This window comes from Rhinopithecus bieti, unplaced genomic scaffold (assembly GCF_001698545.2).
Source record: "Rhinopithecus bieti isolate Rb0 unplaced genomic scaffold, ASM169854v2 scaffold_15643, whole genome shotgun sequence".
NCBI lineage: Eukaryota > Metazoa > Chordata > Mammalia > Primates > Cercopithecidae > Rhinopithecus > Rhinopithecus bieti.
The window spans coordinates 337,160-352,554 of NW_016808215.1; the positions used below are offsets into that span (position 1 = coordinate 337,160).

The 15,395-nt window shown below is 40.8% G+C and overlaps 1 protein-coding gene across 3 annotated transcripts in view; it reads right to left on the bottom strand.

The window, feature by feature from the left end:
* Nucleotides 1-15,318, bottom strand: part of ZNF155 (zinc finger protein 155) — a 17,692-nt gene extending 2,374 nt beyond the window's left edge. The window contains exons 1-4 of one of the 3 annotated variants that reach the window (XM_017885860.1): nucleotides 15,164-15,318; nucleotides 7,400-7,499; nucleotides 4,270-4,396; nucleotides 4,008-4,100 (exon numbers count right to left, since the gene is read on the bottom strand). In XM_017885860.1, the coding sequence (XP_017741349.1) occupies nucleotides 4,008-4,100; nucleotides 4,270-4,396; nucleotides 7,400-7,414 (235 nt within the window). In that variant the 5' untranslated portion in view covers nucleotides 7,415-7,499; nucleotides 15,164-15,318. Of the gene's footprint in view, nucleotides 1-4,007; nucleotides 4,101-4,269; nucleotides 4,397-7,399; nucleotides 7,500-10,338; nucleotides 10,494-15,163 lie in introns of those variants that run through there. The other 2 variants (XM_017885862.1, XM_017885859.1) reach the window with 2 other exon arrangements.
* Nucleotides 15,319-15,395: the final 77 nt, after the last annotated feature.

Consider the following 15,395-nt stretch of genomic DNA (forward strand, 5'->3'; position numbering starts at 1 on the left):
GGTTAGCCAGGATGGTCTCGATCTCCTGACCTCGTGATCCGCCCGTCTCGGCCTCCCAAAGTGCTGGGATTACAGGCTTGAGCCACTGCGCCCAGCCCTTGTTACTATTTCTAATGAATTTCCTAGTCTAAACTCTCACGTGATAAATTATGAAAATAAAAATTTATGTACATAATGAAATATGAATCAAAAGGAACTTTAAGGAAAAGCAATAACATAATCAATACTTTGTATATTTGTGTTTATGCTGTATATCCTTATAAAGAAGTGAACCTAGGTCAGGTGCGGTGGCTCAAACCTGTCATCCCAGCACTTTGGGATTGATCACTTGAGTCCAGGAGTTTGAGACCAGCCTGGGCAATATAGCGAAACCCTGTCTCTACTAAAACTACAAAAATGAGCCAGGAGTGGTGGCATACTCTGTAGTTCCAGCTACTTGGGAGGCTGAGGTGGAAAGATTGCTTGAGCCTGGGAGGTGGAAGTTGCAGTGAGCCCTGGGTGACAGAGCAAGACCCTGTCTCAAAAAAAAAAAAAAAAAATGCTGGGTGCAGTGGCTCACACCTGTAATCTCAGCACTTTGGGAGGCTGAAGTGGGCAGATCACTTGAGGTCAGGAGTTCAAGACTAGCCTGGCCTTGAAACCCTGTCTGCTAAAAATACAAAAATTAGCCAGGCGTGGCACATGACTGTAGTCCCAGCTACTCAGGAGGCTGAGGCAGGAGAACTGCTTAAACCTGGAAGGCAGAGGTTGCAGTGAGCTGAGATTGAGATCGTGCCACTGCACTCCGACCTGGGAGACAGAGTGAGACTCTGCCTAAAAAAAAAAAAAAAAGTTAACCAAAAAGAAGTTGGGACTTTGTCCTCAGCATTTGAGAGGTAATCTCTAGGATCCTGAAGTGTCATACCTCAGGAAAGTGTCTTGGTTGGCTTGAGGGCAAACACTGGATCACTCTGCATAGTGAAACAATATAATTTATGGTTATAGCTGGCAAATCCTTTGGGGGCTTGGGGGTGGAAGATGCTCCTCTCCATGTCAGAAATAACAGCAATGTGATTTAAGGTGGAGCTTTAGGTCACAGAGAGTTAGCAGACCAGGAGACTGATTAATCACCTAGAAATCAATCAACCAATAATGGCTCCGTAATGGAGACCCAATACTTACTCTGGATCCCAGCACTCAGGTGAGTTTCTGTGACTGACTGACAGTACTTTGAGTCTAAGTCATACCTTAATCCTGGGAATATAACACATCCTACTCTGCCAAGAGAATACAATAGAAGGTCCTCATTTGGTTCTTCTCATCTGGACCCTGTCTTATTTGGTTTTTCTCTAAGTATAATATACATCTTTTCCCTGTAAAAATCAGTCAGTGAGAATAAAAGTATTCAGTGAGTTCTGAGAGCTTAGAAAATTATTGAATGTGAAGGTATTTTTGAAAACCTCCCGAATTTGCAGTTGGTGTGAAGTTAGAGCAGTTCTCTGTAAAATGTCTCAGTAAATTTTGTAGTTGGTTGAATACTTCACAATGTTAAACATCAAACACCTCGTAGTGTTTCTATGTACACGTTCAAAGTATCCCTGCACAAGAATTTTGCATAGCATATGTAAAATGCTTAATCTTACTTTTCTGTATTGATATGGACAGTAACTTGGTTATCTGAAAGAGTACAGGGACAGACAACTGCAGTTCTGAGGGGAATCTGAAAGGCTGTCCTTCCAGGGGTCCACAAAGGAGGATGCTCCTGATCAGACAATCAAAAATGTGAAGAATCACATGGAATGAAAAGAAAGCCTATGATGCAGATAAATAGGACTTTATAACTTTTTGTATTGAAGACTACACATTAGTGAGCTATGAAATACAGTTAAACTCTGCAATAAACGTTTACAAAAAAGAACTGGAATGTAAATTATCACAGCATCATGACAAGCAGGAAAGTGATCATTCCATGAAAATGCCTCCTAGAGTCACTCGTACACATCTATAGGCATGAAAAATGTTTGTCCAGGTTATATTGAAACATGTGCTTCTTACTATGGCTTATACTCACAAAACATTCAAAAATTTGTCAGGCTAATACCAAGTCCTGAATTAAGTAAATTCTTCCAAGGGAAAGTCAAGTTGCAAAGGTTGAATCTTGGAAAGGATTAATAGGTAAGCATGTACCTATTGGTATACAGTAGTACTCGGATATATTTAATACACTGTCACTTATAAATAAGAGGTCTTGGCTGGGCATGGTGGCTCACGCCTGTAATCCCAGCACTTTGGGAGGCCGAGGCGGGCAGATCACCTGAGGTCAGGAGTTTGAGACTAGCCTAGCCAACGTGGTAAAACCACACCTCTACTAAAAATACAAAAATTAGCCAGGTGTGGTGGTGGGCACCTATAATCCCAGCTACTTGGGAGGCTGAGGCAGGAGAATCACTTGAACCCAGGAGGCGGAAGTCACTGTGAGCCGAGGTCGCGCCATTGCACTCCAGGCTGGGCGACAAGAGCAAAACTCCATCTCAAAAATAAATTAAATAAATAAGAGATCTTTAGGGAGAAAGGAGAATCTTCAGGATGTTTCCAGTTTGAGAAGGCAGTTTCCCAATTCCTACTAGGTCATAAAGTTCACCAGTTCAAAATACAGCACTAAATCTATAAAAATCAAGAAAAAATTGTGTAAAATCTATCCTTTAAAGTTTTTGACAAAATTTGTATGACATAAAGATGCAGAAATATACACATTTATGAAGAGGACCAGAAATAAATGTTCAGCTATGTGACTTGTGTCCCCTCATCCTCATTCTTCCCCCTTCTAGTAAGAAGAAGGAGGAACCTAGGACCAGTGAAGTGCATATAGACTTTGGAAAAGGCAAATGGACTGCAGATGGGTAAATCTTTTGAACGAAATGTAGCTGGAAACCCTCATTCAAAAAGAATTTCTTCCAAGATATAAATATGCTCCCTATGGAAAGCTCCAGGGTAAATCTCAAGGAAGGCATCTTACCCAGTGTGGTCATAAAAACAATGCTTAGAAGTTTCCATGGGACGTGGGTCAATTGTACACTCCTAAAACCAATCATGTCAAGGGAACCTAAGAAAGTCAGAATTGGGTAAGCAGCAATCAGCAGGCCAAAAAAACTGTTCTGCAATCCACAGTCAGCCTTCCTATTATGTTACACAGCAAGGGGGATTAAAATGGCAGAGGCCATAAAGGTCATTAGTCACCTAAGCAGAAGGCAGGAACATCATCCTGGATTATGCAGGAGTGACCAATACAATCACAAGGGACCTGAAAGGTAGAGGGCAGAGGCTTAGGAAGAGTGGCAGAGGGAATGGGATTATGGAAGAATGGTCAGAGATGCAAAGTAGCTGCCTTTGAAGATGGAGACGTGAAACAAGAGCTAGGGAGTGTGGACAGTGCCTAGACACTGGTAAACCAAAGTGAAGCTTTCCCTCCAAGAACATCCAGGCAGGAACAAAGACCTAGGGATGCTTTGATTTTTGCCCAGTGAAATGTATCAGACTTCAGGCCTAAAGAACAAAGAGATAATAAATATTTTTGTTTAGTCCACTAAGTCTGTGGCCATTGGTTACCACAATAGGCAATACAGTGTCCTTGGCAGGACAGAAACAGCAGGGAAGAAATGTGGCTGGAAATGATAGAGAAAGAGGGAAAGGACATATGTAGTCAGAGAGGCAGAATGGGATGAAGAGCAGACCACATAGGTCTCTAAGATGCACTTAAAGAGGTTGTAACATTAATAAAAATGAGAAGTCATAAAAGCTTTTGAGGAGAGGAATGACAATCTGACTTCCATTTCCTAAGGATTGCTTTGGCTGCCATGAGAACAGATATTAGGGTGGGAAGGGTGGGAACAGGGCCACCAACTGGAAGGCAGCTGTGATAATCCTGAAGGAGATGTGGTCATTTACATTAGAGCAATGCAAATCGGCACGGACAGAAGCACAACAGGTAGGAGAGTATGTACAAAGATGCACAGATGCTTAGTTCTTACCTGAATTCCCTTCTCTTTGGGTTACTGTCTCCATCATCCAAAACTTGTCTTCCCTTAGGAAGTGGAAAGTATCTTGGTGGAATGGTTGATGCCCTGTGAATAGGTAAGGTCACGTGCTGAATCCCAACACATCCTGGGGTAATATTTAGGCAAAATTTACTGGAAATTTAGATTCCCAATGCACACTCAAACTTGAACACTCTAAGGGTACAAAGCCATTCCTGGGGCCTGATGTTCTGTTACAAAAGATGCCCATGCTCACCCGCTGAGAGCAGGTTCCTGAAGTTCTCCAGCATCACATCTCGGTACAGCTTCCTCTGGGCAGAGTCCAGCAGCCCCAGCTCCTCCTCGGTGAACACCACAGCCACGTCCTTGAAGGTCACTGCCTCCTACAACATCAAGAAGACATAACTTCAATCTTATGACCAAGGACTACTGCGGGAGAAGTCGCATTGACCAAGGGAAGGGGATGAGTGGAAAGTTGTTCTCAATTCTGAGAGAAGTGGGTGAACTTAGAGATTTCCCACTCATTCTGCCTATATCCTGACAATGACATACACTGATTTACCTGAACTCCACCAGAAGTGCAATGATGAAGTCCTGCACATTTACTCTGTGCACTCATCTAGTCTACTTGTATGTAACCCTGTGGCACTCTACATGCTGCATTCTGGGCTACCTATATATAGGTTCAACACATCTTGCCAACTGCCCCAGCAATATTAAACAATTCAGTCCCAACCTTGTTGGGTAAGGCCTATTGTCCTCTCTCATATTCAAACCCTGGTTGCTATCGCTTTTCTTTAGTATTTGCTAAATTAACAAGTTTTACGTAACTGTGGGTAATTTTCAGGGTGGCCTTGAATCATTCTTTCTTGCTTATAGTTCTGAAGAATAAACATAAAACATGCTAGTAATGCAATGTTCCTGTCCTTCCTAGGGAAGATAACGTCTTGAGTTAGGGAGAAAGTGCCCAGTAAGTCGTGTTGCCCCTGAGGTATATAACCTTGGGTGGGCTGCCTTCTGGGGTATCTCTGCTCTGTTGGAAATGGGGTCAAGATTCTACCCACCCCAGCAAGTTTTCTTCAGCCTTGGATGGCCACCTCACAGCGTATCCTACACTTCTGTGCTCCCTTGCTGCCAATCTGTAGGTAACAAATCTGCTTCACGTAATCTGTTGAATGAGATCGTGTTCTGTCTCACAGGACTCACACAAGTTGATAATCAGTGCACAGTGAACCTACTCCACAGTACTTGTGTGGACAGCTGTGTGGGACAGTTATGTAGTGTGTCCTCTACTCTCAAGGTACAAACCACAAATGTTAATTGCAGCCCTCAGTGTCCTGATCAGAAGCCGGAATGCATCATTGCACTTCCTAAGGGTCTGCCCCTTCCTAACTGTGTGGCCTTGGACATGTTTGCCTACAGGAATTAGTTTCCTCTCTAAATAATAGTCCTTATTTGGCACAGTATTTTAAAGGATTAAACAAGGAAATACATAGCAAGGAAACATCTGTGCCACTGACTAAGTGTTTAATGAACATTAGCTGGAATCATTTTTACTGTTGTTACTAGCATTATCTATTTCATGGCTGCATAGTATTCCAGAGAACTGATGACCTACTTTTAGCTACAGTAAAGAATATTTAATTTTACATATTTTCCATTATCAATCCTGTGAGGAGATCATTAAGTAATGATGTAGTAAGATGTAAGAACATCTTACTCTCCTCTCTCATTGTTTAAAATAATAATTTCAAATGAAAATTAAAACATCAAAAAATAAGCAAATTTAGAACTGTGATCATATAACTGCATGCTTTCTTCCCAGTTTTTTACCTACCTCCATAATCTTTGAACAGAATACAAGTACTTTGCTTCTCTTTATCATGGCCAAGAGCAGGTTATAAATATTCCCACAGTCTTGGTAATCTGATTGGGGGAACAAGTCGTTCTATTATTCTCACTTATTTGATTATAAATGAAAACCATCACTTTTGAAGGTATTGGACATCTCTAGTTCTCCTTTTACACTGGCCTTTTAGTGTCCTTCGTTCCTATCTGTTTGGAGTTTTTCCTTTATTCTGTGCTCAAGGTTTTGATTTTGAATTTTATTTTCTTTAGGTATCCATGTGGCAAACATTTCTGCCCCAGGTCATTATTTCTTCTGGTAACATTGTGTGAGGCATCTTTTGCTATAAGGGATTTAAAGATTTTCTATAACAACTATGGTAATCAGTGTACTTCAGTGCTTGGACTAGATGCCATGTCAGAGTGACATGTGACAAGAAGTCACACCAAGTAGGCACAGGGAGGAGCAGCACCCCTAGGGACACCATCACTCAACAGGGCACTCCTGACACCCACACCACAGGGCACAGGTTGCTCAATGGAGAATTCTGTCTCTCTCCTTGTCTCTCTTTTTCACTTGAGCCAAATGGCTAACACTCGTGACCTTTGGTTGCCTGTGTACCCCTGAACAGGTTTCTCATATTTCACCGGTTTAAGAAGAAGAGATCAGGAACCTCCTCATTCTGCTGCTCTGAGGAGTAAACGTAGTAACAGAACACAAGTGACTGGCAAATCTTAGTATCACTGGACATTTTAAATGAAGGTTTTCTACTACTTTGGTTAAACTGCTTACTACATAAGTGAATTAGAAGAGACCAGTAAATAAAGCACACGCAAAGTATGACTGAGACAAGGAGAACACAGAATCTAGCTCTTCCAGTCTGAAAACTCCAACAATATTTGTGTGGAGCAGCAGTTATATCCTGTTGTTCTGTGCCCAGTTAAAATATTCTATCTGCACAACAGCCAATGTGGTACATATCAAAAATACCCTTTCAAAATTGAGCTAAAATGGCATATGGTTGCCAAAATTAATTTTGTGGGAAAAGGTTATAGATAGGAAAGCTATCACTGCAGTGTTGCTTAAAATAAGTCTATGAGTGTGAGGTAGTTATAAATAAAAAGATACATCAGTGTAACAGGAATATGATATAACCATAAAAATCGAAGATTATGTAACATATAAAAAGAACACAGTTTACAGTTAGATGTATATCATCAATACAAATACAGTTATGAATGTACATAACAAACAGCAAGAGAAGATAAAAATGGATAATTTGAGAGAGGGGAGGTAAGGAAGTGGGAGCACTGTTCATTTCTACTAATTTTCATACTCCATAAAATAAATAATGGTAAAAAACAAAACAAAACAAAACCAAAAACCAATTGCAGTCAACACAAAAGAGATAAGCACCTGGCACACAACAGGTCCCCAAATGCCTGTTTTCCCCTTGAGTCTTCTCATGACAGAGAAAAACACATGACAATATGAGTAGTGACATGGAATTTTAACAGCAAGAGAGGCATGTCCCGCTCACCTTGAATGTGGTCATTTTTCCTCCTACTTTGGGGAATTTGCAGACTCCTGAGTCATGCAGTTTGAAGGAAGGAGGAATCCTGCCTGAAACATGCCACGGTCTGCAGAAAAAGAGACATGAAAGGGTTGCCACGGGTGACACCCAACAATACAGATGTGTGTTGTGAATTAGCACATGAACGATCACAGCAGCATTATTCATGATAACTCCAAACTGCACACAACCAAGATGCCTTCCTCTGGGTAAATGGATAGGCAAATGGTGGCATATCCATACAATGGAATCTTATTTGGAAATGTAAAGGAATGAAGTGCTGACTCAAGCTACAACATGCACAAAGCTTGGAAACATCATGCTAAATGAAAATCACAAAACCCATGGATTATATGATACCATTTATATGAAATATCTAGAACAGATAACAGTTATATAGAGAGAAAATAAGTTAATGGTTGCTCCAGAGTTGAGGTGAGAATGAGTTTTTATTTTTTAAGAGATGGGGTCTTGCTATGTTGCCTAAGCTGGTCTCAAACTCCTGAGCTCAAGCTATACCTCCCACCTCAGCCTCCCAAAGTGCTGTGATTACAGGCATGAGCCACCATATCCGGCCTGAAAATGAGTTTTAACTGTAAGTGGGCACAAAGAGTCCAGTTGGGAGATGAAAATGGTCTAAACTGAATCATGATGATGGCAAAACAGCAAAAAATGTAAACAATTGGCAAATTTGGGTAAAGAGTATATGAGAATTCCTTACACTATTTTTGCAACTTTTCTATAGCTTTGAAATGATATAAAAATGAAAGGTTTTAAACTATCAGGAAATAGTCATAAGAGCGGTAACAATGGGAATAATAAGGATGAGCATGACATAATATGGTAGTTTGCTAGTTCATTCTCCATTAGCAGTGTTTAAAAATTTCCATGGTTAAAGAAACATGGGAAAACACAATAAGATATTATAACAATGTTTCAAATGCTTATAAATAAATATACAAATAGACATAAAGAAAGACTAAAAGGAAAGGGGGGAGAACTGAAAGTTCTATAACTTGTATTAGACAGTTACCACCTTTACATCTTGGATTCACGGGTAATTTAAAACATGTTTTCTCCTCCTATTTATCTAACTTTAAACTGCTCCACAATGATATGGTTCCACAATACAAAATCCTTATAAAAAGTGAAACAAAATGTTGACCAAGTTTTAAAAGGCTCCTACAGAAGTCCAAGCCCATGAGCCTTGCTCTCAAGGTCCCTTCAGTCAAGTCCTAGCTTTTTTTCCCAGTCTGATTCCAGCTAGTTCCTCTACCTCAATGAAAATGTATCCAAGGGATGATCAACTCAGGCTCTGACCCAAACTGCCTAGGTTCCAACTCCAGCTGCACCTCTTACTACTTGGGTAACTATGCACCCAGTGTCTCACTCCCATGTTTAAAATGGAAAAGAACGACCCGGCTTGGTAGCTCACGCCTGTAATCCCAGCATTTTGGGAGGCTGAGGCAGGCGGATCACGAGGTCAGGTGTTCGAGACCAGTCTGACCAACATGGTGAAAACCCGTCTCTACTAGCAATACAACAATTAGCCGGGCATGGTGGTGCACACCTGTAATCCCAGCGACTCAGGAGGCTGAGGCAGGAGAATCGCTTGAACCTGGGAGACGGAGATTGCATTGAACCCAGATCCCGCCACTGCACTCTAGCCTGGGCGACGGAGTGAGACTCCGTCTCCAAAAAAAAAAAAGCGGGGGGAAAGAGCAATAACTTTTCACAGAGCCACGGTGTGCTGTAAATGTATTTATTGCCATAAAGCCCTTAGAATGAAGTTACCAATTAAGGCTTAATTATTATCAACATCCATGCCCAAGGATACATCCTATACACTCTTGGTTGAGGTGAACATCTCTGTAAAAGAAAAACACCGGCTCGGCACGGTGGCTCACACCTGTAATTCCAGCACTTTGGGAGGCCGAGGCGGACGGATCATTTGGGACCAAGAGTTTGAGACCAGCCTGGCCAATATGGTGAAACCCCGTCTCTACTAAAAATACAAAATTAGCCGGGCATGGTGGCGCATGCCTGTAATCCCAGCTACTCGGGAGGCTGAGGCAGGAGAATCACTTGAACCCGGGAGGCGGAGGTTGCAGTGAGCGAGATCACACCACTGCTGCACTCCAGCCTGGGAGACAGAACAAACCTCGTTCTCTAATAATAATAATAATAATAATAATAATAATAATAATAATGGCAGACTAACAAATTAAATAACACTTTTTAAAAAAGAAAAAAAGCCAAGGACCACTCGTATAGAGAGCTTTGCCCTCAGTAGCCAAATCCCTCCCTGCAGTTCTTTTAGAAAGGTCAGGCTGGGGAAGGAGAAAGCTGTGAAACACCCTGACTGCGTCGCCGTCCCGGAGCAAGTTAAATGCTCCTCTCCCTTCGTGAAACGTGGATGCAACCCTCGCCTTCCTAAAAAGAGGTCAGAGGCATCAGGGACCATCCAGCGTCCTACAGGGATCAGAGAGAAGGGCCGGGGCAGCTGGAGCACTGACCCCACCTGGGGTCCTGACCACTTCGCGGGAAATTAACAGGACACCAAGTGACAGGGACTGTTAAGGCTTTGTTTTATACCACAACTTCCAATTCCTAAAACAATTCTATCAGGATGGTCCTAAAATCCTCATTTAAAAAACGGCAATAGGCGGTACAGGGAGATAACACCCCACGTTGTATTGCGAGAAAGAGGTTGCACATTTAAGGTGGAGGCGGACTGAACGAGGTCAAAGACCTGGAAAACCCTCTAAACAGGCACACAAGACTAGACAGGGTTCTCCCCGCCCACCGAACCCCGACAACTCCTCCGGTGGACCTGCGTACAGCCCCAACGCCAGAAGGCTCCATCGACCGCAACAAAACCCCCCTTCGTCCCCGCATCTCCAAACCTCAGGTCTTCGCCAGGGCTTCTTGCCCCCTTAGTTGACCCCCAGGTCGTTAGGCGCCCCCCAATAACTGGTTCACTTTCGCAAAGACCCGCAAGACACATAGTAGGCCCGAACCACCTTGTTAAGTAGTCAAGTCCTGCTCGGAGACCGGAAGTGTCCGCTCTGCCACAGAGCGTCTGGACTACACTTCCCAGAATCCCCCGAATCCTCCTGCCTGAGCCAAAGTTCCCACGACTCCACAGAGCAAATGGACTCCACTTCCCAGAATTCATAGGTCTTCCTGCCTGAGCCACAATTCCCACGCTCCCCAATATACTCGCGAAACGCCTGCGGGAGCCAAATTTCCCGCGCATTCACGGGGCAACTGGACTCTCGCAGGCGTTTCGCGGGTATCTTAGGAAATGGAGTCCATTTGCTCTGTGGAGGCGTGGGAATTTTGGCTCAGGCAGGTGGACCTGTGAATTCTGGCCTTTCAACCTATATTTTTTATTTTAAAATAATGGAGTCTCATGTTCTATATCAATTTTTCTGAACTAAAAAATAAGACTTTTCATGGTTTTCTTTAGATAAAGTGACTACCACAATATGAGGAACACTTCTCTGAAAATTGAGTGAATGCTATTTCTATACCAGTTATAGCTGTATCCTTGCTCTATTCTGCCCCACAAGAGACAAAATTTATTGACACGCTCAATCGTAGTAGGCAGGAAACTGTGCCTAATATATTAGGATATGTGGGGAAAAGATGAGGTCAGCTTGTTAGTGTGTTTTATATAGAAAGAAGTAAATTTAAGATGACTCCATTTGGCTCTGTATTTGAGATGCTTTTAATCTGTTGTCTACCCCGATCCTGTCCTTGCTAGAGACATTCTCTGTTGTAATTAAGGTTGAAAAGCATTTTGGGCTGTAAGGAATGTGCTTTTAGGCAAATGTTAAAGCTCTGCTTGTGGTTGAAGTCAGTCCATTCCTATAATCCTTGTAATAAAGGAATAATAGCATCTGTCTCCTGCCCGTCCCCTGTGGCAATATGGGAACATCTCCGGTTACCTCTGTATGTCCTTACTGTGTCTGATTATCCTTATTCTTTTGAGCAATAAATACTGAGTGAACTCAGGGGCTGGTGCCTGGTTGGTCATCTGTAAGCATCTAGCCGGTCCCCTAGGCCCCGCTTTTCTTTCTCTATACCTTTGTCTCTGTGTATTATCTTTTCTCAATGTCTCTCTTATAATATTCCACCTAACGAGGAGCACCCAACAGGTGTGGAGGGGCAGGCCACCCCTTCAAGGATATATCTGGCATCAAAGGCCCTTTCTGTCCCCCAGGTCCTTGCACTCTGGGCCTGTGATGGGAGAAGAAGCTGCCATAATCTGTGAAATGCCTTTGGGGTCATTCTTCCATTGTCTTGGACAATAGGTCCTGGCTTCAGTTGACATGGCCAATCCATACTAATTTCATGAATTAGTTGCTTAACCATACCCTTGTTTCCTTCAGGTTTCCTTTTTTTTTTTTTTTAAAGTAGATAGGCTGTAAACTTTTATAAATTTTAGTTCTGTTTCCCTTTTAATTAATACTTATTTCAGTCATTTCTCACTTCTTGCCTTTTACTATGGGTAGTCAAGATTATTCAAGCAGCAACTTCACTTTGATTAGAAATTAATTCGAATAAATCTTCAATTATATCATTCACAAATTTTACCTGCCATGCAACACTAGCACCTGAATATAATTCAGTCAAATTCTTCATCCCTTTATAACAAGAAGCTCTCTTCTCTTCCAATAACATGTTCAACATTTCTGACTGAGGTCTTCAGAATGGCCTTTACTGTCCACATTTCTACCAACATTCTGATCGTGACCACCTAGGTATGCTCTAACAAGATCGATGCTTTCTCTACAGTTTTCATTCTCTATTTCTGAGCCCTAACCAGAATTGTCCTTATCAGTCCATTCACGGCACTGTAGGCTTTTCCTAGTATGCATGTAAAATCTCTTCTAGCCTCTATCCATTACATAGTTCCAAAGAGACTGCTACATTTTTAGGTATTTGTTGCAGTACCAATATTTTTAGTCACAAAATACCATAGCTTGCCTGGCTTCTAAACAACAGAAATCTGTTCTTCACAGATCTGGAAACTGTGATTCAAGATCCAAGCACTGGCAGATTTTGTGTCAGGTAGAAGGCCATTTTCTGGTTCATATGTAGCACCATATTGCTGTGTTCATTTGGTTGAAGTGATAAACAAGCTCCTTGCGGCATTTTTTATAAGGGTATTCATCCCATTCATGAATGTTCTTCCCTCATGACCTAATCACCCTCCAAAGGCCCCACCTCCTATTACCATCACATTGAGAGTAACAATTTCAACATATGAATTTTGGTGGGCCACAAACATTAAGACAATTGCATATGCATCATGTAATGTCAGAATTACTAATTCATATCATTGTAAAAAATAACTCAAAAGTAGAGTTCAACTTTTTTTTATAGTACTTTTTGTCTTTAGACTGAGGATATATAGTCAAATACTGTACTGTTTAATAAGTTGCTTAAATTACTTCTTGCCCTCACCTTTAGACTGTTTATGTCATTGACTTGAAATACATTTAGGTTAATTTGCTATTCTATGATTTTAACTTTCCTCGTTTATCTACAAAGAAATCTTATTCTTGATTTTATATTATTGGGTATGTCAGTCATTAACATGTTCCCATAAGTCAATGCTCTACCACATATTACTCTCAGAGAACTGTCACTCCCCTCCTTCCTACCCCTAACCACTTCCACGGTGTTGCCACCTAACACTTTTATGTAACTAATTGTATTATTTTCATTACCACTTTTTTTTTAACAGAATAGATGTGTTTCTTATTTTCCCTTTTTACTTAAATGTTAATATAGTACACCTCTAACTCTTCTATGTTCACATAATAACATCTTGGAAATCACGTCATATAGAGTAATTTATTTTTAAAACTGAATAAATTCCATTGAGTGGTTTGTTTAACAGGGCTTCAATTTACGGGCATTTCCGTGACTTCCAATATTTTATTATTACAAATAATGCTGTAGTAAATACACTTGTACATGTATATATTATCCCTGGTGAAGACATATCAGAAGAGTACATCCCAAAAAGCAGGATTGAAAAGAGAAGATGTTAATAGAAATATAATTTGTTGCATATTTTCAAGTTGCCTTAATTTTTTGGTACCATTTCCATTTCCAGAAGTAATGTATAAATATACTCTTGCCTTGAAACTAGCTAACAAAATGTGTTATTACAGCATTTTTAAAGTTTTGCCAATCAAATGGTAAGAAGTGTATTTAAATTTAGTTTTAATTTACATTTCTTGTTTTTTAAATAACATGGAACATTTTGCATATTTCCTGTGTCAGTATTATTTTCTTCTTGTAAATTGTTCAAATCTATTACCCATTTTTATGTTGAGTTTTTGGTCTGTTCTCCTCAATTTTTTTTTTAGAATGAGGTCTTGCTATGTTGCCAAGGCTGGTCTTGGAGTCCTGGGCTCAAGCGATTCTCCCGCCTCAGTCTTCTAAAGTGCTGAGATTACAGGTATGAGTCACTGTACCTGGCCTCTTCTCAATTTTTAATTATTATTTATTTAAGATGTTAACACCTTTAAAGTTTTTATTGCAGTTTATTTTATTGACAAATAATACTTATAACTACTCATGAGACATATGATGATGTTTTGATACATATAATGTACGATGATCAGATCAGGGTAATCTGCATATCCATCATCTCAAACATTTATTATTCCTTTGTATTGGGAACATTCAATATCCTCCTTCTAGATATTTGAAACGATATAATATACTGTTAACTACAGTTGTCCTATAGTGTAGCATTAGTCCATTCTCAGACTCCTATAAAGAACTACCTGAGATTGGGTAATTTATGAAGCAAAGAAGTTTAATTGACTCACAGTTCCACAGGTTTAACAGAAAACAAGACTGGGAGGCCTCAGGAAACTTACAATCATGGCAGAAGATGAAGGGGAAGCAAGCATGTCTTTATCATGGCAGAACAGGAGAGAGAAAGGGAGAGCACATGAAGGGGGAGGTGCCACATACTTTTAAACAACCAGATCTTGTGAGAACTCTATCATGAGACAGTACTAGGGGGATGGTGCTAAACCATTAGAAGTGCGCCTATGATCCAATCACCTCTCACCAGGTCCCTCCTCCAATTCAACATGAGATTTGGGTGAGGACACAGTTCCAAACCATATCTCTTGGCAGATTATTAATTTATCTCCTATTTTTGAACGACAGTTTCACTGAATTTAGAATCCTCAGTAGACTTTTTTCTTCTGCATATTAGAACATATCATCTCCTCAAAGGTTTGCTGAACAGTCCACTGATTATCTTGTAGAAGATTCCTTGTACATGACAAATTAGTTTTGTTTTGCTACTTTCAAGGTCTCCTTTGTCTTTGGCTTCCAACAGTTTTATTATACGTGTTTCAGTGTGTGTCTCTGGGTTTATCCATTTTGAAGTCCGTTAGGCTTCTCGGATTTGCAGATTCATATTGCTCAAATTTGAGAAGGTTTTAGCCTTTATTTATTTATGTATTTACTTTTGAATTAGCTTTCTGACTCTCTCTCTCCATCTGGGACTTCTATTATGCATACATTAGTCCAACTGATGGTGTCCACAATGTCCCTTAGGTTTTGTTCACTTTTATTAATTCCATTTTAATTTTGCTGCTAAAACAATAATTTCATATAACTTATCATGTTCACTCATTCTGAAGTTAATGTAAAAGGATTAGGGACCATGGGCTTGGAATCACTTACCTGAGGCTACGGGGACTGCTCAAACTCAATCTCACCTATACCAGTTCCAAATGGAATGCTGATGTGCACATGCAATTTAAAGACATGGAGGGGCCAGTCCGGGCGAGGTAGCTCACGCCTGTAATCCCAGCACTTTGGGAGGCCGAAGCAGGTGGATCACGAGGTCAGGAGATCGAGACCATCCTGGCTAACATGGTGAAACCCCATCTCTACTAAAAAAAAAAAAAACACA